Source organism: Ochotona curzoniae, unplaced genomic scaffold, assembly GCF_017591425.1.
Source record: "Ochotona curzoniae isolate NIBS_2020 unplaced genomic scaffold, NIBS_Ocur_1.0 contig_2469, whole genome shotgun sequence".
In the NCBI taxonomy this organism is placed as follows: domain Eukaryota; kingdom Metazoa; phylum Chordata; class Mammalia; order Lagomorpha; family Ochotonidae; genus Ochotona; species Ochotona curzoniae.
Genome location: NW_024465471.1, coordinates 1,472,839 through 1,500,588, shown reverse-complemented (window position 1 = coordinate 1,500,588; position 27,750 = coordinate 1,472,839). Strand labels below are relative to the sequence as shown.

At 40.1% G+C, this 27,750-nt stretch overlaps 1 protein-coding gene across 2 annotated transcripts; it reads left to right on the top strand.

Annotated features, from left to right (window-relative positions):
• Window positions 1–264: 264 nt before the first annotated feature.
• Window positions 265–26,851, top strand: CLIC2 (chloride intracellular channel 2). Of its 2 annotated transcripts, XM_040974663.1 has the most exons (6): window positions 266–560; window positions 18,136–18,245; window positions 18,374–18,499; window positions 25,028–25,134; window positions 25,696–25,877; window positions 26,399–26,851. In XM_040974663.1, the coding sequence occupies exons 1-6, from the start codon at window positions 504–506 to the stop codon at window positions 26,558–26,560; spliced, it is 744 nt and encodes a 247-aa protein (XP_040830597.1). In that variant the 5' UTR covers window positions 266–503; the 3' UTR covers window positions 26,561–26,851. The 2 variants fall into 2 exon arrangements, with proteins under 2 accessions (XP_040830598.1, XP_040830597.1); XM_040974664.1 differs by lacking the exon at window positions 18,374–18,499 and having other exon boundaries at window positions 265–560.
• The last annotated feature ends 899 nt before the right edge of the window (window positions 26,852–27,750 follow it).

Below are 27,750 nucleotides of genomic sequence, written 5' to 3'. Positions count from 1 at the left end.
TTTCGAGGATAAAAAACCAAGTCATTTCTAAATCCATTCCTGGAAGAATTGTCAGATACAGGAATAACGGTAAAGAGACCCTTTTCTGGGCATGAAGCCCAGGACTCAAACACAGCCACCAGAAAACATCTGGTGTGGCTGATATATAATCGCGCGCGTGTGTGTGTGTGTTTCTCCTCTGCTGAGTCATGGCATTAAAACCTATCTGGAAATAGTCCCATCCTTCTAGCCAACCAGTTTACACACACCCCTTTAGCTCCTCCTTGTTTCAAATGTTAGGTTAAGAGGAAGAAGGAAAACAAATTCAAGAGCTGCTCTTAAGCATCTAGAATTTTCTTTTCACCTATTGCAAGGAGAGATTCATCATTGGTCTGAGGCAGCCCACATGAAATTTGATTCTCTTCTTAAAGCATCAACATTACTTGAAACTTTGGAAGAAGAGTTCACAAGTAAAGTGGCCTCTGCAGGAAGCAGGGAGTTGACAACTGACAATAAAGAGAAAGATGGCAGGCTTGAGTCCCAACCTTCATGAAGACCCTGAAATTGAGCTTTTTGTAAAGGTAAGTTTTTCATCTATCAATAATACTGCTATGTAGAGTATATTATTTCTTGGCATTGGCCCTCAGATCCTTAAAAAAAAAACCTCAACATTTGTGCTCGAGGTAGGAAAGAACTTTGTAATTATTTTCCTAACAAGCATCCTAGAAGAATGCTTTGGTGTTTGACACTGTCAGATAACAATAGAAAAGCATATTTCAGCTTCAAAAATCAAGGTGATATTGTGGAAAGATGACTAAACTGTAATTTTATTGGATTGCTGTATGAGCTTAGAAAAATTGCTTCTTCCCTCCAGCCCTCCATTCCTTTGTCCAGCTATACAATGGAGTAGCCTGACGAAATGATCGTTGTGGGATTCCAGTTCTCAGAACTTGTATGAGATAAAGTTTGGAAGAATTGAAGATGGAGGATAGGGCCAAAGAATGGCCAGCAAACCTACTCCCACACAGGCCACACAGAATTTTCTAAAATTCTCCCACAAAGGGAAAATCTCACAGCAGGGTAACATGGACACTGGGCACAAAAAAAATCCAAGAATCTATATGCCTATTATGTGAGGAGGCATTTTAGAATGCTGTGCTTCCTCTTTTTGGTCAGTTTTACGGGTTTTTTTTAACATGTCTCAAATTTTCAGAAAAGCACTTTGGAAAGTCCCTAAAACAGGAATAAGAAACATGTGTTTCCATATTGGCTGATTAATCAAAAAACAATTTTTATGTATTATTATTACAGTTAGAAATGAAATATTTCCTAACTCCCTGCTTACATTAAAGCTTTTTTCCTACTGCCTTGTTCTTTCCTAAACATTTAAAATATATTACCTCATCTACCCTAACATCAGCTTCATAATAGCAATATCATAATCAGTAGTGGAGACGGTAGTAGCTATTACTATTTTGTTGCAATTTTTGTTATTACAATATTACAATATTTTCTTCATCATTCCTAGATAAGTTAACAAAATAGTAAAGTTTGAGTAACTTGCCTCTCAAATATATAACTTTTTAATGGCTTAGAAAAACATAAAATAAGGAAATTCCTACAACTTCTTGGTCAATGTAATCTTTTTATAATGACAACAACCTGTGTTTTCAAAATTATAAGAAAGAGATCACTGTATTTTTGCATCACAATGCAATCCAAATAAGTGTTTACTGGATCATGTGTCTGGATTGTAGAAAGTATATGACTGTTCACATATTAGGACATAAATGAACCTTAATTTCCTAACTAGTCTTTTGCACCTACCTATTCCAGAGGTAACATTTCTTCATAGAATAACTAACGTATCACTTTCATCTAGATAGCTCATTAAATTAAATCAGACATCTAAAATTATTTGTCGGCATTGATCGTCATAGATTTCACATTTTTTATGGGAATCTCAGCAGAAGAAGTTAACAAAACACACATTAGATGAGCAAATGCTGAAGTAAATAGTAATTTTCAGCTGAATGTAACTGATAATTTATTAATTAATCTACGTAGGCACTATGCTAAGTGATTTACTACTGATTTTTGTGGGCACAAGAAGCAAAGCAAAGAGTCATTCAATAGCATTGTCCAAGTGTATATAGCTACTGAATGGCAAAGTTACAATTTCAATTCTTCAAAATACCTATGTCTAATCTTACACAATTCTTTTCCATTGGAAAAAGTGTTTTGGACAGAATTTTCCAGAATTTTATCAGGTGAAATGCTTTAGATGAAAACTTATCTAATTACATTGACAAAAATTATAAATTTTCTAGAACAACAATGAGTATCATCTGTTTTGCTTTGCTTTCATGTGCGTTTCACAGATTTCTAGAAATTTCATGGAATATTTGGGAAGGAGCATAGAGGTTAAGAAGTTTGAAAAATGCTAATGACTACGTTTTTGGAGAATTGTTCTTTCCCAGTGATACCACATTTATACAGTATAGACAATGTAATATCTTTGTATCAATGTAAGGCTAAATAAGTCTTCTTTCACCAACTATCTGTGAGTACAATTTTAAAACTCTGTCCCAACTTCTCCATACTGCTGATCAGGTCCTTACAAGACATTAATCAATCACTTTCTTGTCGCAATTAGAATCTATAACACATTAGCTATGTGTTCCTTGCAGGCAGTGAGAATATTGCCTTTAGGTTTTGAATTATTTAAATAAGATTTATATACAGGAACTAAGAACAAGGAATTTTATAAATAAATTTATTTTATCTGAATTCAGACTCATCTTGGTGGCTTATTTTCATTTTTAAGTGGAATGTTTTCACCCATAAAATTACAGAATATAGCATTTGTACCATAGCTTTCTAAAAGGTGTGGGGACAGGCCCACATTACAGCATAGCAGGTAAAGCTGTTCCATACAATTCCAGTATCCCATCTGAATGAGATTTGCCAATTGTTGTTCAGGTTTTTCCATTTCTTATCCAACTCACTGCTAAAGGCTTGGAAAAAGTAGCAGAAGATGGCCCAAATGTTTGGGTCCCTGACACCCACATGGATGAAGCTCTCGCTTCCTGTCTCCTGGCTTTAGCCTGGCCCTGCCCTGGTGGTTGTGGCCATCTGAAGATCTCTCTATATAACTCTGACTTTGAAGTAGATAGTGATTTTTTTTAATGTGATAGAAATGGGAAGAGTTAGTAATCTCTGAATGTTCAGACCATTTTCAAATTGTGCCAGGACTGTCATGAATACTGTCATAAAGACTGATTTCTAAAATCCAGCACAAGTATTGCATGGAAGAAAGCTGTGTGTATAGTCTCAGATTTTCTAAGTGTGAAGAGTATGTATTTCATTAATTCCTGATTAGTTGAGCCTCAATGTACTCAACAGTAAACAAGGATAATAGCCCAATCCTCACTGGAAGGATTAAGTGAAATAAATTTATAAAGGACAGTGGCTGGTAACATAATAAATGTCAAATGTTAACTACTGTCGCTTTCTTTATGTTATCAAAAATGCAAAGAGAAAAAGTTGCTTTGGTGAATTACCACATGCTTTCTTTGCCAGCCAAAGATACTTAAAAGCTAAGTAAAATTGTCGATTAGAGTAGCAAATGTTGTGTTAATACTTTAAATCGGCAACATAAACAACAACAGCAAATACACACACACACATACACACCTTTCCGTTTTCCTGTAAAAGTATTGCATTTCCTCAAACCTCATTGTTTTGACTCTCCTTTTGCCAAGTGGGTCCACCCTTCCTGTTATATCAGTTACCAGATTTATTCTTCTTCCTGCCTCCCACTGTAATCATGTTTCCACTTAAAACCCAGTTCTGATTGGATCCTCAGTCTGAATTCTATTACAAAGGAAATGCAGCTGCCAAGATTGGTTGGCTCCTCTCATCTCTATTCATTCTCTGACATCATAAAAGAGGAACAATAAAAATCATTTCCTCTGTTACACTCACTATGACAGACAGTTTGTCTCTCATATTTGTCAAAAAACTGAAACTATTGCCAACGTTTCTGGAGCCTTAATGTTGCTACAAACAGTACAAGAGAGTTATTGTAAGTGGAACTATGCTTAACAGGCTACAGATTAATGATTAGTAACTAAGTGACTGAGGCAAAGAGGACAAACTTGGTTAAAGACATGAGACATGCCAACAACTTGGACTTCAGAAGCTGGGTAGTGTCCGACAGATGCTAAGCACCAAATAAATGTTAAATCCAGGAACAAGGAAAATAAGAACTACTTCAAAGGAGATAAATAAACTTACTTGGGAAAATTGACAAGAATTCGTGTCAGTGTTGATGTTGGGAGTAAAGCAGAAGGATGATTTCCAATTTTCCGGCTTGGGCAATTAAGTGGCCACCTGAAAACTGGGCTGCCAGTATGAAATATTACAGATGGAATAGTTTGGATGATTGAAACACATTTAAAAACAATTCTTGGAGTTAGAAGTCCAAGAGCAAGATGCCAACATGATAGAGTTCTTGATTTGCCTAAGACTGTTTTCTTGTATATTCATATTGTGACAAAAGAGAGCTCTCTTATACCCTCTTAGAAAGGCACTAAAATCATAATGAGAACATGGACTAATTATCCCCGAAAGGAGTGAACTGCAGGTATCACCCCAAAGGGAGTTAAAGTTTTAACAATTCCATGGAGAAGGCAGTGTAATCACAAGACTGGGATACCCAAAGAAAAAGTTGGTTGGTTCATGAAGTAAAGACAAGGGATTGAAATTCAGTGTAATATATATCAAGACTGAAGCATCTAAAAACCTAGATCTAGTTTGGATCTTGTGACACTGAGTCAAAATGCTGCCTGGCAGTCCCCTATCCCATACTGCAGCACCTGGTTAAACCTCTAGCACCTCTGCTTCGGATCCAGCTTCTTGCTAATGCATCCTGGGAAGCAGCAGATGATAGCTTAAGTGCTCGGGCCGCTGCACCTTCGGCTGTGGATCCCATTTAATGAGTTAGCCAGTCTTACTCAATGGGAACCAGTCTCTATTTCTCTCTTTCTTTCTCCCTCTCCTCTTTTTATTGTAGATGAAAAGAAACTTGAAAACAATGTTCAAAAGCCTATATCTTTCACGTGAGCACTACGACAACTGTAATCCTCTCAAGAAGTAGCTGCCTTTCCTTTCACATTCCTCTTATTAAGCCTGAAGTTGAGGTGGGTGTCCTTTAAGTAGCCTTGCCCATCACTGCTGCTTCCAAATTATTTTACCTTCCACTCCCAGAGGAGGATTAAAGTGTGTTTCATAACATCAGACTAGCTACCCACTCACCCTTATTATAGTATACTTCCAAACCCCTAGGTCACCGTCCTTTTTTTTTTTTAGGATTATTTTTTATCTTCTTCAGTACTTCTACAATAATTCTTAATCATTTTCATATCTACAATGACGATTTTTCAATCCTCTGACATCTGAGATCCTTCATTTTTTCTCTCTTCCGAGGACATTGCTCTCCATCATCTCTTAAGTACACCCTTCGCATGATCATACCCTCAACTTCATCATTTCAATGTCTGTAATATCTGTATAATATTATGTCCTTATAGTTTTACATTCTGCTTTTTGCATTTTGTATCTTGGCACACTTTATAAATGTATAGTTTGTATAAGAGAAAATATATCTATACTATGTATGCAGTTCAATGACTTCCAATGAATGTAATACACATGTAACCACTATTCTTGATCCAAATATATATTTCTATTGCTCCTAAAAGTTTGTCTTTACATGGAGACTGAATACATGCTCCTGATGAACACTAGTTCATAGGAAAAGTGAAAGGAGAAGTAAAAAAAAAAAACTAGAAATGAATGGAGAGGGCAATATTACATATCGTAAACTTAGAGGGCACACCAAATGCAGTGTTAAAAGGGATGTTTATGGACCCGGCATGGTAGCCTAGTGGCTGAAGACTGCACATTGCATGCATCTGGATCCCATATGTGTGCCAGCATGTGTCCTGGCAGCTCCACTTCCCATCCAGCTTCCTGCCTGTGGCCTGGGAAAGCAGTGGAGGACGGCCCAAAGCCTTGGGACCCTGCACCTGCATGGGAGACCCAAAAGAAGCTCTGGGCTTTGGATTGGCTCAGCTCTGGCTATTGCAGTCACTTGGGGAGTGAATCGACAGAATGAAGATCTTCCTCTCTGTGTGCTCCTCTCTGAATATCTGCCTTTCCAATAAAAATAAATAAATCTAAAAAAAAGAAGTCTGTGTCTTTGCAGTCAATCTTCCCAGCCAACACCTTACTCCCTACCGATAGGCAACAACTGGTCTGCTTTCCACCAGGATAAATTGATTTGCATGCTCTGTAGATGAAATCAAACAGTATGGACCCTTTGTTTCTGTCTTAACTCATAATTATTTTGAGAATCATCTATGTTGTGTGTATAAGTAGCTTATTCTTTATGTTGCTGAATTATTCCATCATATGGATACACAATAGTTTTTAGCCTTTTAAACAAGAAGTTTATGTAAATGAAAAGAAACTTGACTTTAAAGGAAAGCTATCTAGGATTTTTTAAAGAGTAATTTTTTTGAGTCACTTACTGGGATGAAACGGAAGCATAGTGGGTAAAATCACTGCTAACATACATATGGCCACCAATTCAAGTCCCGCCTACTCTACTTCTGATCCAGCTCCCTGCCAATGCTCTTGGGAAAGCCGTAGAGGAATAGTGCAAGTGCTTGAGCCTCTGCACCTACATGGGATACCCAGAAGAAACTCCTGGCTCCTGGCTTCAGACAAGTGGCCATTTAGGGAGTGAACCAGAGGGCAGAAGATCGACCTCTATGTGTAGGGATTCCCCTTTGCTGTCCCTTTCCTCCCTCCCTACTCTCCCATTATTTCCCTCCATATTATTATAGTAGTATGTTTCTTTAGTAGCAATTACAAGTTTAACATCTTGCTATTTAAGTGCATAGTGGAATTTTAGGTATAGACAAAGATAACGAATCTAGTATTATATTGTCAAGGTATATTTAATTATTTCATTGGGGATTCCTCTTTCATATGGGAGTAGAGATGCAGATTGCAATGTAGCTTTACTTGCCCTTGAACTCAATTTGAATGTTGTGTCATCAGGACAGGCCTTCCCTGACAGACCTCACAGAGAATTTTCTGGGTTTTCCTGTGGCACACTGATAAAGCTTGCTTCCTTCTTTCAAAAACTATCTCTATTTAAAACAAAGCTATTTCAATGACCATATGATCTTTTATACGTTCTCTGTGATATAAGGTAACCTTCCTGTAAAATACAAGATCAATAGATATGTTGCTAAGCATGTGTGTGTATGTGTGTGTGTACAGGATCTATATAATGAGGCAAGTATACCATGAAGTAGAGATACATTGAAGTATGAATCTCTACTTCTGAATAAAAGATTGCCTCCCAGGCCTGGCTGGCGCCATAGCCTAGTGGCTAAAGTCCTCGCCTTGCACACGCCGGGATCCTGTTATATAGGTGCCAGTTCCTGTACCAGCTGCCCTGCTTCCCATCCAGCTCCTTGCTTGTGGCCTGGGAAAGCAGTCAAGGATGGCCCAAAGCCTTGGGACCTTGCACCAGCGTGGGAGATCCGGAAGAAGTTCCTGGCTCCTGGCTTCAGATCAGTGCAGCTACAGCCACTGCGGTCACTTGGGGAGTGAATCAGTGGATAGAAGATCATCCTCTCTGTCTCTCCTCCTCTCTGTATATCTGACTTTCCAATAAAAATAAATAAATCTTATAAAAAAGATTGACTCCCAATTAAAGTGTTAATATATCTTGACACTAGAATGCTGGACTTTATGTCATTGTCTATCTGTATCTACAATGTCACAAAACACGTAAATAGCAGAATGATGGACTTGTGACTATTGTTGAGGGACTAAACTTATTACAACACAGGGGAAAACAGGAATGGAAAGGGATTGAGGGAGCGTGGAAAGGGAAATCCCTGAGTCTAAGGAACTATAATCATGAAAAATAAAGAATTTTTAAATGTCTTAAACATAATTAGGGAGAATATTTTTATCACAATATTTGATCTTATAATAATGCCTGGTATATGCTTGAAAGTAAGTATTTGGTAAGTGAATTTCTATCAATTTGGTGCATGAATAAAGAATAGAGGTGAAAAATAAGTACAACATATGTAAAACTTTAAAGCAGAAAAGTGTGCTGTATTCAAAATATAGGAAAAAGATTTTTTATTTTCAAAAATATTCAAAACATAAACATGATACATATTTATAGGGTACAATGTGATGTTTGGATTCATGCGTAATGTAAAATCAGGGTAAGTATCTGAAATATTTAATATTTATAGTGAAAATAGGCAAAATAGTTTCTTCTATTTTTCCTTAAAGACAAGTGTATGTTATCTATAGTAAACTAGAGATATTATAGTATTTATATAATATACAATAGAACCTCAGAACTTCTTTTTTCTGTTTATTATTATAATTTTATGATACAGTTCCATAGATCCTGGGATTTCCCTAACCTCCCTCCCTAAATTCCCTGCCCCCTACTGATTTCTCCTATATTATTACCACAGTATAGTTCTTCATACACAGCCATAAGTCCATAATTGCGGGCATAGTCAATGTTAGAGAGTCCAGCATCCTATTGTCAAGATATAGTAAACAGTTCCATTGTAAGTCCATCTTTGTCTGGAAGCAGAAGTGCATACTACATTGTAACCGCATATCTGCATGTTAGTCTCCACTTCACAGCTACTGTACATCCCCTTAAATGAAAAGTACAATACAAAATCAACAACAGGAAGAAAAAAAGAAACTTACAATAATGCCATGAAGTTAAATAACATGCTATTGAATGAATAATGTGTCACTGAAGAAATGTAAAAGAAAGTAAAAAATGCTCTTGGAGAAAATGATGCTACAATATGACCCACGACTCAGTGAAGAATTTCATATGAGAAAAAAAACAGTTTTGAAGAAATGAAACTCAAAACAAAACATCAAAACGCATGAAATATAGTTTCAACTGATCCTTGTTGGTAAGATGTGTCTCCTGTAGGCAACAGATGCATGGGTTTTTGACGGTTTAAAGCCATTTATACTCAGGATTAATATGAGTAGGTGATAATTTGGTCCTGTCATTTTAACAATGGGTTGTTCATTGTTTGATTTAGTCTTCAGTTTTTATTTCACTGGGATGTTCTTCACATTTGCCTTTGGTTTTGGTGGATGCTATTCCTCTTCTCTGTCAAGAGAACATCTTGAAGTATCATTTGTAGGGCAGGTTTGGAAGAGGCATATTCTTGTGACTTTTCTTTACTGTGGAAGAATTTTATTTCATTTTCAAAGACAAAGGAAAGCTCTGCTGGCTACGTTATCCTGGGCCAACAATTTTTATTTTCTTTTAGAATCTGGAATATGTCACTCCATTCTCTTCTGGTCATTGGAGTTTCCTATGAGAGGTCAACTGCAAATTTAACTGTCATTCCTCTATATGTCATTTTTTTTTCAAAGCACATTAAAGGATCGTATTTTTTTTAATGTTTGATAGAAGAGAGCTTGATTATCACGTGTCATGGTAAAGATCACTTTTGGTCAATCCTGTTGGGAGTTCTGGGCCCTTCCTGTATTCTGTTTCCCAATTCTTTCTTCAGATTAGGGAACTTTTCTTTTATTATTTCATTAAATATATTTTTAAACCCAGCTTCTCTTTTTGTGTTTTCTAGAACTTCTGCAACTCTTACATTTGGCATTTTAATAGTGTCTCTTAATTCTAGAATATTATTTTTTGGTCTGATTCCAGCTCCAATTCCTTTTTGATTGTTTCCCCATGGTGACAAAAAATATCATCTAATTTTGAGATTCTTTCTTCTGCCTCTTTCATTCTATTATTGAGACTTTTCACTGAATTTTTAATTTGCTCTACTGCATCCTTCATTTCCAATAATAATTCAGCTTGATTTTGTTTAAGTGTTGCTGTTTCCTGTGTGACATACTCCTTAAATTCCTTGCACGCTTGTATGTGCTTCTTGTTGTTGATAAGCTTTATAAGAAGTGTTTTGAATTCTGTATCCCCCATATTCTCAATGTCTTCCTCAATTAACTCTTAGGTTGGCAAATGGTTTTGCCCTTTGCAGGGGAGTCTTCGGCAATATTCATGGTGCCTTTGTCTCTTCTTTTGCTCTTGGTCATTGTACTTCTGGTTAGCAGTCTTCTCCTTAGGGCAGGTTTCTAAGCTGTGTCACCCACAGGTCTGCAATTTGATTTTACTTATTGTGGTTGGTACATGGTTGTTTGTTTGCAATCTTTTGTGCCACTCCCTCCAGAGAGTTTCAGGTCTGGGCTCTTATGTTAGACTTCCAGCACGAACCCAACTCCTGACTCACCACTTTTCACCTCCTGGAATCCTGTGCTTGGGGTTGCACTGTTTGTATAACCTTTCTCATACTTCCAGTCCATGCAGGTCCCAGGATTAGGGAGACATCCAGGAGTCCTAAATAGCTAGGTTGTTGGTGGTGCTGATCTTGCCAAAACCTGATGGCCATTAAGTCTGAGAGCCACTCAGACCTCTATTTTGAGTTGTAAGATGGCAAAGTCAGTATTATTTTTGATGTGGGACCAGTGCAATACACTGAGCTCAATGAGTTCACTCCCAGCTTAGCTCATGTGCAGCACACTGCTGTCCCTGCAGTCTCAAAGCCTTTGCCACACTGTACAAAGTGGTGCTTGATGTGCCACTACTAGAGTTCCGGATCTGCTGGCTATGAAGTCTCAGGGCTACTCAGACCTATTTTTGGAGGAACCTATAGGATGCCACATTGTTGCAATTCACTGAGTCTGAAATGAGTTTGCTCCTAGCTTAGTGCATGAATGGGCCTGTCCCATAGCCTTTGCCTTCCTACACAAAATGGTACCTGATGCAGCTCTGGTGGAGGTCTGGGCTTTGAAATCCACCCTGTTCCCACATTGTCTGTTTGGGATCTGCTGCTCTGTCTCTACTCCTGGTCGAATCAATCAAACCAGCAGGATGGGCAGTTCTTTGCCTGGATTCACCTCTGGATCTCCTGGTGAACAGCCCTTCCCACCTGGTTGCTGGTGGAGCTCCAGCCACTGGTGGATCTCAGATCGCTGCTCACTGACTGCCACTTGGATAACAGGTTCCTGCAGCACCACATTGTTGTGTCTGCTGCTCCCCTGTATCCGTCAGTCTCCAGGTACCCTGGTGCCATCAGTCCGTCCTCTTCTATATTCTGGAATGTGTCCTCTCTGCTTCACTTTGGCTATGGATCTTCATCTGTTTAATCATATCTTCACCCTGCTCTGCCATCTTGATTCTCTGAACCTCAGAGCTTCTTACTCCTGTCTGACTATAAGCTAGTGCCCATTAATCAGCCTTTCCCCATCCCTCTATCTCAACTTTTATTCCTAGTTTCTGGTTATAACCACTTTGTTCATTTTTTTTCCAGAATTCATGTGATTATTCAGAGTTTCTTGCAGTTCTACCAAAATTTTAGTTATTTTTCCTAGTTCTCTGAAAAATATTCCCAAAATTTTTATAGGGATTGCATTGAATCTGTAGATGACTTTGTGTTGTTTTCACATCTTAGCACTATTAAATCTACTCCATGAACATAAGATGTTGTTCCATTTCTGTTCCCTCTCCAATTTTAAATTTTCAAGTGAATGGCATAAGGTAGCTATTAACTATAATAGAAGCCAAGGTACCTCTTATACAATGTACCTCTTATACAAAACAATTTCCAAATAGACAAAAATTTAATTTAAAATGAAAGTATAAAAATGCTAGAAGAAAATAGACTAGGAGAAGCTAGCATTAAAGTGCAGCAGGTTAAGCCACCACTTGCAAGTCCAACTTGCCCTGCCAGAATGCCAGTTCAAGTCCTAGCTGCTCTCTGAGAATGCACCCAAGAATGCAGCAGAAGATGGGCCAAGCATGTGGGAGACACATAAGTGTTACCAGGCTCCTGGCTTTGATTTGGCCATTGAGTCCGTTTGCAGAATGAACCAGTGCATGAACAACATTTCTCTCTCTATCTCTCATTCATAGCTCCCTGTCACTGACACTCTCCCTGGCAAATAAACATAATAAATCTTAAAAAAACACACACAACAGAACACTTTCTTAGCAAAACAAAATAAGAAAATAAGAAAATAATAATTTTTTATCATGATGTATTTAACCATATCAGAAAAATCATACTGCAAAGGAAAGAAGATGATTTTATGCAAGTTTAAATTTTCATAAGACATACCTTTAAATTACACGTATTAGCATAAACTAATATTGTTAGCATAATAATAATTTTTCTGCACCAAGTATGATGGCTCAATGGCTAAAGTCCTTACCTTGCAAGTACTGAGATCCCATATGAGCATCAGTTCCTATCCCAGCTGCTCCACTTCCAATCCAACTCTGGCCTGGGAAAGCAGTAGAGACATCCTAAGGCCTTGGGACCTTGCACCTGCATGGGAGACCCAGAAAAAGCTCCTGGATCCTGCCTTTGGATCAGCTCTACTCTGGCTATTGCATCCATTTGTGGGGTGAGCCACTTGGTAGAAGGTCTTTCTCTTCTCTCTGTAAATTTGCCTTTCCAATAAAAATAGACAAATCCTTTTAAAAGAATATTTTTCGTTCTTTTTTATTGCATTTATTTTTATAACAATATTTCATAGGCTCTGATGTTCCCCCTTCCCCTCTCCTTGCCCTCCCCCAATGGTGGATTGCTCCACCTTATTGCAGTATTACAGTTCAAATCTACTCTTGTTTCTTTCAATGCAAGCATGTGCCTTGCATAGTGTCCAGTATCTTGTTTCCCAGCTGAATTCAACAGTTTCTTGAGGAGACTAACTCTGGTCTGGAGACATAGCTGGCAAATTGTCGTTCCGACCAATTAAATGCCATAACATAACATCAACAACAGTTTCCAACATTATGGGATTAATTAACAATGTAATACTGCATTTCACAGGTACCCTTTTACAAATTGACAGCATTTCAACTTAAATTAAGGCAAACATGTGGTATCTGACCTTTTGGGATTGACTCATTTCCCTTAGCATACCGGTTTCCAGTTGGGCCCATTTGGCCACAAAGAACTGCATTTTGTTTTTTTTTAATAGCTGAGTAGTATTCCATGGAATAAATAAACCATAGCTTTCTTATCCAATCTTCTGTTGATAGGCATTTCAATTGCTTCCAAACTTTTGCAATTATTGATTGTGCTGCTATGAACATGGGGGTGCATGTTGGTTTCTCGTGTAACAGGTGTTTTGGATATATTCCTAGGAGTGCTATTGCTGGATCATATGGTATGCTGATTTTCAGTTGTTTGAGTGTTCTCCATACTGATTTCCATACGGGCTGCACCAACCTGCAGCCCCACCAGCATTGGAGAAGGGTTTCCTTTTCTCCTCAACCTCGCCAGCAAGTGTTGTTGGCAGTTTTTTTTATATGAGCCATTCTTACTGGTGTTAGGTGGTACCACATTGATGTCTTTTTTTTTTAATATATAAAATTTTGTTTTGACAATCTTTACATAGTTAATTAGGGTAAGAAGGTTCAAGGGCTACAGGAAAGTGGATAAGACTAGTATGTTTTCTATATTGTTACCTTCATGTTTAAAAGGGGGGTATTAAGGGAGAAGGCCCACCCAATTTCCCACCCTCCCCAGGTCCCAGATGTAGGGCATGCTCTGAGGTTCTTGCTCAAGTGGTTTTGATATTGCAACAGTTATAGATCGCTGTCAATCTTGCCACTCCAAGCACTATGAGGTCTTTGAAAAATCCACTGATTGACATAGTCCATCATAGCTGAGATGGTTGGTTGACCTGTTCTGTCTTCTCTCTTTTCTTCGTTAGGGTTCTGAGTCCAGCATTTAGATTAGGAAGATCTCCAAAGAAACTTCTTGTATGTGCTAACAAGTACAGGGCCTGGCACCGTCCATCGCCCCAATCAGCTGGTGGTTGCACTTGCTGGGTTGGTTCTGTTTTCACTCCTGACTTCCACTGGAACCAATGGGTGTTGCAGTCCAGCCTGGTTCTGCCCAGCACATAATTGGCCCCCACATAAACCAGTGGGAGCTGCAGCCTAGTTGGAGCGACCCACAATAACCCCCACCAGGCCCACCCCCTACCCTGGTTTGCCAGTAAGTGTAGCAGTAATCCAGTCTGTCCCACACCCCATTCCACCCCAGCCGCTATCTTAGTTTTATGTCCTCCCGTGGAAGTGGTAACCCAAGAGAGATGAACCCACTATTTCCCTCCCAGGCCTCTCCCACTCCCAGATTCCAGCTGATGCTGTGGCTAAGTCCAAACAACCCTCGCCCACTTTAATTTTGTTTGCACCAGTAGGAATAATCTGCCCAGCTCGTCTCCGGCTTTTCCCTGATCTAGTCCACATGAGGTGCACAGGTGTGGTAGCTCTGCCTAGTCTGGTCTGCCCCCATCCCAGCCTATGCTCTCCTGTGGAAGTAGCTGTCCTGCAAAGGAACCCTCCCTTATTCCCCTGCCGGCTCTGCCCACTTCCTTTCTTGTTCTCAGGCTGGTTGGGTGCTGCGGTCCCTTCCAGTACAGGCAACCTCACCTCGGCATTCCATATTGTGCACTAGTCTTTGTTGCGACTGACCCTGGGTCGACCCACACTGGTGCCTGGATTTGCCAGTGGATGACGTGGACAGATTCAGCCTGGTCTTGCCCCCACGTCTGCCAAGTGTATGCCAGTGTGTAGCTTTCCATGGCCTTTTCTGGGCTGTTTCCTATCATGTTTCTTGCGCTTACCTGCCTGGTCTGTGTCCTGCCAGAGGAGTTGCCCAGGCTCCTCCATCAGAACCTCTCCCAATGCCAGGTTTCACACATACCAGTGGGTCCATGAGCCAGCCCTGCTCAGTCCACCTCCTGTCATAGCAGGAACTGTGGCTTTTCTTGACTGGCCTTCCACCCAATCTGGTTCTTGCTGTTGGATGTTCCAGTCCAGCCATGGTTTGTCCATACCCACGTATGGCTCACACATGGCTCAGTAGGGGTTTGAGACCCTGCCTAGTCCATCCCACATCTGCCCTGGTCCTCCAGAACACCAGGGGAAGTCGGGATCCAGCCTGGTTCGGTGCATCCAATCCAGTCCACACTTGTGCCAAGGAAGACTACAACTGTTTCCAGATCAGAACGCAGCCCCCCTTCAAGGCCACGCGCCTCTTGGTGGGAACCTCAGTCCAGCTAGGGTTGTCCCCTTTGCTCCCCAACTGGGCCTGTTCCCAGCCATAGATCACTTGCCTGCCAGTGGATGCTCTGACTCAGCTTGGCACAGCCCCTCACCTGTCCCGACCTCTGCCTTAGACACTGTGGCTTAGTGTCCCTGGCTCCCGCAGACCAGTAGGTACAAGTGCCTAGCTCGGCATGACCTCTGCTCCCTACTGGTTTCTAGTTTTACTTGTGGGCTAAGGTTTGCTCAGTCATGCCTGATCTACTCTGTTCCATTACCAGTTGACACATTGGCCAGCTGTTGGACCTACTTTTGCAGGACAAGCCCCAAGCTATATCTTCTGCATGGACTGGTATTTGGTGCTCAGCATTATTAGTGATTACAAATTTTGCAAAGGAAGAGTTACTGCCTGTTTCAGGACCAAGAAGCACAATGGATTCAACCTGGAGCTAATTAAGCCGCAACTCAAAGAACCAAATCCTCAGAGCTCCCCAGCCGGGCGGCCAGCAGGCGGAGCTTGGCAGCAAATGGCGCACTGGCTGCCCAGGAACAGCTCACCACATGCACATGGTGGCTGTCTGAGATCCAGGCATGAGACGCCCCGTCCTGAGACCCATCAGCTGCCAGGAGGCTGCTGGAGGTTTAAATTCCCAGGCCCAAGGTCGCGCCCCTCCCAAATCCCATTCACCGCCCAGTGAAGGCGGCGGGTAGGTCCTGGACCTGTCCAGTCCCAGAGACCTCCCCCCCCCCCGGGGTCTACTCACCCCGAAGGAAGCAGCCCCCGGAGCCCCGCAGGCCCGGGAACAGCTCACCATGTGCACATGGTGGCTGTCCGGGATCCAGGCATGAGACGCCCCGTCCTGAGACCCACCTTCGCATTGATGTCTTAATTTGGATTTCCCTTATTGCTAGGGAACTTGAGCATTTTTTCATATGGTTTTTTGCCATTTGGGTTTGTTCCTTTATGAAATGTCTGCCCATTTCCAGTAACCATTTTTTGAGTGGTTTGTTTGTTTTGGTGTTTTGGTTTCTCTGGAGATCTTTGTATATTCTGGAGATTAGCCTCCTATCCCCTATGTAGTGTGCAAAGATCTTCTCCCATTCTGTGGGTTGTTTTTTTACGTTGTTGATTGTTTCCCTTGCTGTGCAGAAGCTTTTTAGTTTGATATAGTCCCATTTGTTTATTTTGGTCTTGATTGCTATTGCTTTTTGTGTTTTATTTAGAAAGTCAGGGCCTACACCTAGCTCTTGCAGAGTGTTTCCTACATTTTCTTCCAGAAGTCTGAAGGTTTCTGGGTGTAGGTTTAGGTCTTTTATCTGTTTAGATTTGATCTTAGTGTATGGTGAGAGGTGCGGGTCTATCTTCTGGTTTCTGCAGGCTATCAGCCAGTTGTCCCAACAGCATTTGTTGAAGAGACCTTCCCATTTGTATGGGTTGTTGTCTGTTTTTTTTTTTTTTTTTTGTCAAAGATTATTTGGTTGTATCTGTGTGGGTTCCCATCTGTTGTTTCTATTCTGTTCCATTGGTCCTCCTCTCTATCCCTGTGCCAATACCAAGCTGTTTTGATGACCACTGCTCTGTAGTATGTCCATAGGTCTGGAACTGTGATTCCCCCTGTTAACTGCCTATTCTTCAGGATGTTTCTGGCTATTCGTGGTTTTTTGTGTTTCCAGATGAATCTTTGTATCATTTTTTCGAGTTCTATGAAGAATGTTTTGGGTACTTTGATTGGGATTGTGGCTAGAACTTATGCAAGAGTTTGATAGAGTGACAGGGTACAAAATAAATGAACAAAAAACCACAGTCATATTGTATGCAAACAGCCCCAAGATGGAAAAAGATCTTACCAACATAATACCATTCAAACTAACATAGAAGAGTATGAGGTACCTAGGAATCAACCTCACCAAAAACGTAGGAGACCTCTTTGAAGAAAACTACAGTAAGCTTAAGAAAGAAATTGAGGAGGACTTCAAAAGGTGGAGAAACATCCCATGCTCCTGGATAGGCAAAATCAATATCATCAAGATGTCAATACTGCCAAAAGCAATATACACATTCAAGAATACTTTTCTTAACTCGTAAGGAAAAAAGCCAAGAGCAAATAATTCACAAAAGAAAGAAAGAAGGTAATCAATGGAATATGGAAAGATAGTTTCCAGAAAGAATACGGGAATCTATTGGGAAAAAAATAAATGTGTGTACTTTTTACACAATACTCTCTCAATTTTAATACTTGTTTGTATTTATTTGGAAGATAGAGGCACAGAGAGAGAGAGAGAGGAGTTGAGGGGAGGAAGGGAGGGAAACATGGACTTTTCATCTGCTGGTTTATTCCCCAAATAAGTGCAACTCCCAAAGCCTGGAGTCCAGAACTTCATCAGGCTTTCTCACGTAGGTGCAGAGACACAAAGATGTTGTGCTTTTCCAGGCCGTTAGCGGAGATCTGGATTAGAAGTGCAGCAGTTAAGACTCAAATTAAGTCCATATGGGATCCTAACATAGCAGGAAGAAGCTTAACCTATTACATCACAATATAATGGTTCCTTTGCATTTTTATTTTAATGATTGATGCTAAAAATACAATTTCAGAGGTAGAATAAGCTATATTCCCATAAAACTTTGTTGTTAAAATATTTAGAGTGAGAAGTTTTGGGATACTCTAAATACCCACCAATAGGGAGATAATTATATAAATTCTAATAATGCAAAATTTAAAATATTATGTGCTCAGGACACTTGTACTTTTGTGTATAATGAGCTTTTTAATTCATTACATCTCTATGGCCATGATGATGACCTCTATGGCTATGATGATGTTGAGATTTCTAATTTTGTCTCCAGCAGTTAGCTCATTTTCAAGTAGGCACTCAATACATATTTGTTGAATAAATGAATAAGCTGAGACCTGTCTTTTTCTTAACAGGCTGGTAGTGATGGGGAAAGTATTGGAAACTGTCCTTTTTGCCAACGACTTTTCATGATCCTCTGGCTTAAAGGAGTTAAATTCAATGTGACTACTGTTGACATGACCAGGTAAGAAAAATCATTACATGTAAAACACCATGGATTGAGATATCAACAAACAGCAATACAATGTCAATGTTTGTATAATGTGTACTTTATCTAGAGGATTAACTTTCCTTATTTTCTAATAATTATAGAAAACCTGAAGAACTTAAGGATTTAGCACCAGGTACCAATCCTCCATTTTTGGTGTATAACAAGGAATTGAAAACAGACTTCATTAAAATTGAAGAGTTTTTAGAACAGACGCTGATCCCTCCAAGGTACAGCATTTTACAGGATATTGCTTTACTTAAGATATTCTGGTATATTGACCTATTTGTTGCATTTTCAGGATTTTTATGAATTAAAAAGTACAAGAATTTCTGGATCTACGTATCACACAATGCCACAATGCACATGCATAAACTCCCAACTGCAACTTCAAATACATGAAATTGATACATATGTTTCACATTAGTTTTTAATACACAGCATATTTTTAAACTAGAAAGAAAATTTTCTGTGTTCTGTAAGTGGAGAAGGATCCTGCAGTGAGATAAGAGTGAGGGGATAAAAACAACTTTAAAACCAGGCATAAAAGAGGCATTTTCTGCTGTGTAATAAAGTATCACAACTTCTTTGCCTTAAAAGCAATACTCATATATTATCTGACAACTTCTTTCAAGGCCTTAATGGAGTCCTCTGTTCAAAATCTCACAAAACTACAATGGAAGGTCAGTTAAGGATGCATTTCTCATCTGGAGTTCAAGATCCTCTTCAAGACTGAATGATGAAAAAATAAGAGTGAGAAAAAGCCAAAAAAATAAACTAGCAAGTGATCCAGATATTGGAGATGACTAAAAGGAATGTTTATATAACTGTAACTATAGTTGATATATTCAGTAAAACAACGGAGACAAAAAAAAAAAAAAAAAAAAACAGACATAAAGATAAAAACTTTGGGGGCCAGATAAAACCATCACCAGCAATGCTACCATCCTATATGGGCACTGGTTCATGTCTGGGCTTACATTTCAGCTCCCCAGTGATGCCCCTGGGAAGGCAATAAAAGATGGCCCAAGTCCTTGAGTCCCTGACACCCACATGAGCAATCTGGACAGATTTCTTGGCTCCTGGCTTCTGCCTATTCCAGCCCTGGAGGTTGCAGACATTTTGAAAGTGTACCCATCGATAGAATCTCTCTCTATCTCTCTTTGATATCTGTGCTTATTCATCCTTTCAAATAAATCAAATAAATTTTATTTTTAAAAAGATTCATTGGGCCCAGCGCGGTGGCGCAAGTGGTTAAAGTCCTCGCCTTGCACGCCCGGGATCCCATATGGGCGCCGGTTCTAATCCCGGCGGCCCCACTTCCCTTCCAGCTCCCTGCCTGTGGCCTGGGAAAGCAGTCAAGGATGGCCCAAAGCTTTGGGACCCTGCACCCGCGTGGGAGACCCAGAAGAGGCTCCTGGCTTCGGATCGGCATAGGATTGGCCCGTTGCGCTCACTTGGGGAGTGAATCATCGGACGGAAGATTTTCCTCTCTGTCTCTCCTCTCTGTATATCCGCCTTTCCAATTAAAAAAAATAATAATAAATCTTAAAAAATAAAAAAAGATTCATTTATTTTTATTGTAAAGGCATATTTTCAGAAAAAAAATGAAAGACAGAGATTTTTCATCTGCTGGTTCACTCTCCAAGTGGCTGTAATGGCCAGAGCTGAGCTGATATAAAACCAGGATTCAGGAGCTTGTTCTGGGTCTCCCACGCGGGTGCAGGGTCCCAAGGCATTGGGCCGTCCTCCACTGCTTTCCCAGGCCACAAGCAGGGAGCTGGGTGGGAAGTGGAGCAGGTAGAACATGAACCAGCACCCATACCGAATCCCAGCACTTGCAAGATGAGAATTTAGCCACAGAGCCATCATGCTGAGCCTCCAAATAAACAAATATTTTTAAAAATTATCCCATGGTGATATTAACAGTATCTCAGAACTATCAAAACCACTTGAGCAGAACCTTCAGAACATGCTCTTCAACAGGGACCCTGGGATGATATTGGGTGACTGAGGCAACTGGGGAGGTTGGGTGCGGCTTCTCCCTTGTATCCTATCCCTGCCCCCCAGTGCAGGAACAAAAAAAAAAAATATGTGCAAACAATGGTCTCAACCACTATCCCCTGACTCTTGACCCTTCCAACCCTGATAGACTATGTAAACATCATCAAAAATAAAAATTTTTTAAATTATTCACAAAGACCAATGTAAAAAAGCTGGTCAAATAGAAAAGTATAGAATAAGATAACAGATAAAACCTTAAAAAGGGAAGTTACCACATCAAATGTAGATATAATGAATTAAATATTAACTGTTAAAAGATTAAAATAATTGAAGTGGATACAAAACCCAAAAACCAAATATATGCTGTTTATAAGTGAATCGCCTTAAAAACACAGAAAATGTAAAAAAAAAAATTTTTTTTAATGGAAAAAGATATACAATGAAAACATTAGCTTAAAAAATCTGGCAGGGCCCAATGCAATAACTCAGTAGCTAACTCCTCACCTTGCACACACTGGGATCCCATATGTGTGCTGGTTCATGACCTAGCAGCTCCATTTCCTATACTCAGCTCCTTGCTTATGGCCTGGGAAAGCAGGGAAGGCTGGCCCAAATCATTGAGACCCTGCATCCACATGGGAGACCCACAAGAAACTCCTGGCTCCTGGCTGCAGATCAGCTCATCTCCTGCCTTTTCAGCCACTTAGGGAGTTAACCAGTGGATCTAAACTTAAAAAAAAAAAAATTATTGTATCTTTGATGATGTTTACACAGTTGATTAGGGTGGGAAGGTCAAGGGTTAGAAAAAAGTGAGTGAGACCATTGTTTCCACATTCTTTTTTGTCCTCCTATATCTAGGGAAAGTGGGGAAATAAGGGGAGATGCAACATCCAGTCTCACAACTGCTTCAGTACCCGGGGATGGTGGACAGCCACCCGATGCCATCCCAGGGTCCCCAATGTGGGGTAAGCTCTAAGGGACCTGCTCCAGTGGTTTTGATAGTTCAACATTTCTGAATTATTGCTGATCTCGCCACTCCAATCATGATGAAAACTCTCCAGAATCCACTGATTGACTTAGTCCATCTTAGAGTCTCCATTTGCTTGAATTTTCACTGCCAACACATGGCTGGGGTAGTTGATCCATTTGTTCTGTCCTCTGTCATCTGTTATGGTACCAGATGTCCTCTACAGGCTCCAATGGACTGCCATATCCTCCATGTGCACCTGGATATGCTGTCCACTGCTCCGTCTAAGCTCTGAGGAGGCCCAGCTCTGACACATGCATTCCACGATCAGACCATGGAATCTCCAATTTACTACATGGTTGGAGTTCTGAGTCCAGTGGTTCAGTTGTGGAATCCCCAAAGAAACCTCATTTGAGTTGATCCCAGACCTGATTCTTGTGTGTACTTGAGCCAAGGTCTGGCACAGACTGTCGCCCACATCAGCCTATCACACACTGGTGGTTGCAACTGCTCAATCAGTTCTGCCTCCAGCCCCATCTCCTACACAAACCAATGGGTGTTGGAACCCAGCCCAATCCTGCTCACCACACACTCAGTATTCACATAAACCAGCGGGAGCTACAGCTGTATCAGTATGAGGTGTAGATTCCACCACCCACCAAGCCCACTCCCTGCCCTGGTTCCCACGCTTGCCAGTATATACACCAGACTGGTTCAGTCTGTCCCACAATCCATTCAGTGCCCATACATGTAATTGGACACTGAAGCCTAATTCAACCCTAACAGCTCCTCTATCCAGCCCACACTCATGTTGGTGGGTGCTACTCTGTCTAGCCATACCTGCCCCCAGCCCTGGTTATCATGCTCACCAGTCAAAGTGGCAATCCAAGGGAGAGGTGACCAGTTTCCCTACTGGCCCCACTCTCACTTCTGGATCTTGCACTCTCCAGGTGGTTCTGCAGTTTAGCTTGACAGAATTTGCCCCTCAGTGCCAGCACCTGCCAGCTGATGCTGCAGCAAAGACACACCAACCCCCACCCACTCTGGCTTATGCATGCACCAGTGAAAACAGTCAGCCCAACCTGGCTGTCCCCCAATACAGCTTACATGCAGGCCAACAGGTGCTGTAGCCCTGGTCAGCCTGGTCTGCCCCTGATCCCAGCTCTCACATTCACCAGTAGCAGTAGTGGCTCAGCAGGGGAGCCCCTCGCAGCCCCCCTACTGGGTTCTCACCCCTCCCCAGGTTTCACATGTGCTGGTTTGCTCTGAGGCCCAATCTGGCATGTCCCGCCTCATGTTGGCATTTGCCAGTGGGTGCTGAAGCCTGGCCTGGCCCTCCCTGTTCCAGCTCACACTGGTGAAGGCTACAGCTTAGTACAGCCCAGCCAGCCTCCAGTTCCAGCCCTAATGTGAACTGGTTGCTATTGCGGCCTGATCCAGCTTGACCACACCCCATTCTGGTTCTTGGATCTGCCAGAAGATGATATGAACTGGCCCAGCCTGGCTCGCCCCAGACCTGAATCAAAGGTAAGCCAATGGGTACTATAACCTGGCCTGTTCTGGGCTGTTCCCTTTGTTGGTTCTCACGGTCACCTGCAGGGACTGTGTCCCAACAGAGGAGTTCCAACAGAGGAGTTACCCAAGTTCCTCCATCAGAACCTCTCCCAATGCATGGGATCTTGCGCACACTGGTGGGTCCATAGCCAGCCCTACTTAGTCCACCTTCTGTCCTAGCAGGAGCAGTGGCCTTTCCTGCCTGGCTCACACCCATTCCAGTTGTTATTCTTGGGTGCTACAACCCAGTCAAGGCTGGTCCACACCCAGACACAGCTCACGTGTGGCTCAGCGGGGGCAGAAACCTAGCCCAGCCCATCCTACACCTATGCTGGTTCTCATCCTACACCTATGCTGGTGGAATCTATGCCTCACACTGATACAGTTAACACAAGTTTGGCATTAACTAGGTGCAGAATACCTCCAGATAGTAGCTGCTTTTCTCCCAGTAGTGTAACACTGGCCTAGATACAAGGAAGCCTAGGCAGTAGAAAAAAATCATAATCTTAAATCTGATCACCATTAAAATGTAAATATCTGTAGGCACTAAAAGGACAAAAAGATCCATGATAACATCAGGAGATTTTAATATATATTTCCGATAGAAAATGCAGAAAAATGGTAGCAATGCAGATCTTAGCTGGATTTAATTGATTTTCATAAAGTATTGAATAGAATGATTTAAAAACTTCATTTTCAAGTGATAATGAAATATTTAACAAATGTGGTGATCAGCTAGGTCAAAGAGCTTTCATATGCAAAAGTGACTGCTAAAATAAATCTTTTCCTTATAAGGTGTTTGGGCTCAGGCATTATAGCAAGAAAAATGCTGACTTTTGTACATATACATAGTGAGCTAGTTGCTACAATCAATCAAGTTGACATTACTCATCAGGTCACACAGCTGCCTTTTTTGTGTGTGGTAAGAACATCTAAATATCTACTCTTAGCAAATTCTCAATGTATAACACTATTATTACCCATAGTCTTCACAGTGTAAATTGCTTACATAGCTCTAGATTTATTCATCCCACATAACTGTAAGTTAGTGCCCTTTTGTCTGCATCACCACCCCTGATAATCACTGTTCTAGTCTCTGTTTCTATGTAGTTGAGTCTTGTAGATTCCACACGCAATGAGACTGTGCAGCATCTTTACTTCCATGTCTAGCTTGTTTCATTTACCATACTGTCCTTTGGAAGGCTTGTCTGTGTTGTTGCAAATAGCAGGGTATTTGTCTATTTAAAGTTTTAACACCATATTGCATACATATAAATTCTTTATCCATTCATATGTCAATGGACAGTTAGGGTGATTCCATAGCACACCCTTTGTGAATAATGCTGCAGCAAGCATGGAAGTGCAGATGTTTCTGTGAGGTACTGAGTTTTTGCTAACACAACTTTCTGTATATGTAATCATGTGCATTTTCTTAATTACTGTAGTGAATTATATTATCACATTATTTCTAAGTTATGATAAATGAGTTTGTATTACTAAGTGAGTGATAACTTGGCTATATTTTCCCATCATTTCTGTCCTCTTTACTCTTCCATTTATTTTGTAAGTTACAATATTTGAAGTCATGTTTTTCACATTTTTCTCTGAACATGCATTTTATTACTAAAACATGTTTTTCCAAATAGGCTTTTAAGGGAGCCTAAATACCATATGAAACAACGTTTCTACAGGCAAAGGGTCTTTGAATTCTAGACAACTGATTATCTACTGAACTTGAGAAATTTAAGTATTATGAAATTCAGAAAATGATCAAGTATTTCTGCTAGCAGACTTCTGAGAAACTTCAGTTTCCAGCATATTTCTCTTAGATTTCCATTCTCAGTATAGTGCAACTTAAAGCACCTGGTCTCTGGGGCTGATGTGGTGGTATAATAGGCTAATCCTCCAGCTTCAAGCACCACAATCCCATATGGGTGTGGGTTCATTTCCAAGCTGTTCCACTTCCCATCCAGCTCCCTGCTTGTGTCCTGAAGAATCAACAGAGGATGGCCCAAAGCCTTGGGAGCCTACACACATGTAAGAGACCTGGAATAAACTCCTGGCTTTGGATCTGCCCACTTTAATTTTGCGGCTATTTGTGGAGTGAATCCACAGATCAAAGATCTCTCCCTCTTGTAACTCTTCCAAGCTAAGTAGATAATAAATCTTCAAAAAAAATCTAGACTCTGTCGTGTTTTGCATAAATGGTAGTCCACCTGTGTTTCTTTTTAAGGTATCCTCACCTGAGTCCCAAGTATAAGGAGTCCTTTGATGTGGGCTGTAATCTCTTTGCCAAGTTTTCTGCGTACATTAAGAATACTCAGAAGGAGGCAAATAAAAGTAAGATATCCTTAAATCTTTTTGTCACTTGCTCACTCTCATTCAGCAGGATTTTTTTTTTCTGATATATAGAACATATTGCGAACAAGTTACTAATTCTTTGTTCTTTACTCTGAAATTCCCTTCCATTAAAGTTTATAAGATTCAGAACTCAAGAATCAATGCAATAATTTACCAATTTAGCTCAATTAAAATATTGACATGCCAGGTGCTAACTAACTGCGGAATTATGTATCTTTAAGGGTTCTTAGCACATGGTACTTCCTGTGTCTGATAAATAGTATTGTACAGATGTAGAATCCTCCAAGTCATGAGAACTTTGTTTCCTATTCCACTTTCAGTATTGGATCACACACATATTTTGTATCTTTCTTTGACTTTCCTACCAATGCACACCCCAAAAGAATTCACAATGTTTTTACTCCTGGTTTCGTCTGATTCTGTTTCATCAGTGGATAGTTGAAGAGCTAATTAAGTAATGTGCGTACAAGGTCTAAAAGTATAAAAAGCATATTGAGGAAATAACATTTAAAAGTAAACCTGTGACTTCAATTGCCTCAGATTTTGAAAAATCTCTGCTCAAAGAATTTAAGCGCCTTGATGACTACTTAAACACACCACTCTTGGATGAAATTGATCCAGACAGTGATGAGGAATTCACAGTTTCCAGAAGATTATTCCTGGATGGGAATCAGATGACTCTGGCTGACTGCAGCTTGTTACCCAAACTGAACATTATTAAAGTAAGTATAGGTACAGGAGTTGACAGCCTAATGCATTTTGAATACGTTGTCTCTTTCCTGAGTTGTGTAGTTTTCTACTGTTTTGTGTACAAAATAACAATTTTATGTATTTCACAGAATTATTGAGACAATTTAATAAATCAAAATACAATACAATTAGAACAAAACCTTCCATCATAGCAAGTGATAAATCTTATTAAATAAGGCATACACAGAACTTGCTCTCTGTGTTCTTTGCTAGACATAAAGAAATATACTCTTAGTGGGGAAAGGAATATGTGCTCTTTCTTTGTGTTCCTGTTCCCTAAAGATATCAATATGAACATGATGGCAAGTATATAAGTTTGCTTGCATTTGTAGGGAAATGTATTAAAATGGTAAATCCAAGAATCATCAAATTTATTGTGTACTACTTGCGTAGATGAGATCTCTTCAATGACCTTGGCTTTAGAGTAAGCATGTATGTTACTGATGTCTTTCATCCCCAATGTCTTTTTCCTCTTCTTCCCCTAAAATCCTAGGTTGCTGCCAAGAAATACCGTGACTTTGACATTCCAACAGAATTCTCAGGAGTCTGGCGCTATCTCCACAATGCATATGCCCGTGAAGAATTTACCCACACATGTCCTGAAGATAAAGAAATTGAAAATACCTATGCAAGTGTAGCTAAACAAAACAGTTAAGACAGCTCAAAAATGAAAAATAATCTTTATTTTTAGATCTTCATCATATTGAAAAAGTTTATGGATTTAATAATGTGGGAAATGGTTTCCTTTCTCCAACTCTAATGAAAAAAATGTGTTTTCTGTATCTAGTTAGCCATAGCAATATGTCTGGTGTGCATTTTAGAGATCTTTATATTTTTGCTTCATTTTCTTTCTTTTTTGATAGTTAACTATTGCAATATTGAGAGACCTAGAAAGCATCAAATTCTTCGCTCTTTCCTTGAATTCCTAGAAGGCATAATGTACAAACTAAATAGATGTGTGATGTTATAGACAATGTAAGTAAAGCCACAGTGTCCAAATTATTCCTTAGAAATATTTCAATCTAAAACTTTAAAACAATTTTACCTTTTATTGTTATTATTTAAATTTATATATGTTTATGTGTGATATGAAAAATAAAATTAGCATATCAGAGAGGGAGATTTTAAGAATAGTGATTTTCAAAATCAGCTGATTGTTATTTTCCCGGTATTCACATGGGAGACATGGATTGAATACCCAGCTTCTAGCTTCATCCTGGTCCAGACCCAGTCCCAGCTCTTGTGGGCATTTGAGATGTAAACCAGCAGATGGAAAATCTATTGTCTTTCAAATGGAAATAAATAAATGTGAAAAATAGAAAAAATGTTATCAGAAGAAAATATATGACAAGGTTACAAAGTCAGTTAGAGTCTTCATTCATACAAATAAAAAGGAAATTTAGAAATTTGGCTGACTAGCCAGTAGATTCTGGAGAGATTTCATCATGCTTGGAATGGTGAGAATGGCAGCAACTCAGAACTGGTGAACTATCAAAACCACTTGAGCAGGACCTTCAGAGCATGCCCCACATCAGGGACCTGGGATGGGTGGGAGGCTAGGTGGGGCTTCTCCCTTTACCTCCCACCTTACCCCAGATACAGAAAAAAATAGTAATAATGTGGAAACAATGGTCTTACCCACATTCCTATAGCCCTTGACCCTTTGTGCCCTAATCAAGTATGTAAAAATTGTCAAAACAAAAAAAAATACAAAACCTGAAAAGAAAAATTTGCCTGACTGAAAGTCATTGCTGTACATAAAATGATAAGTTACATGGTCCTTAGAAAATAATCACAATGTGCTCTACAGAATTTAAAATGTTACATTACTATATATGTTCAAAG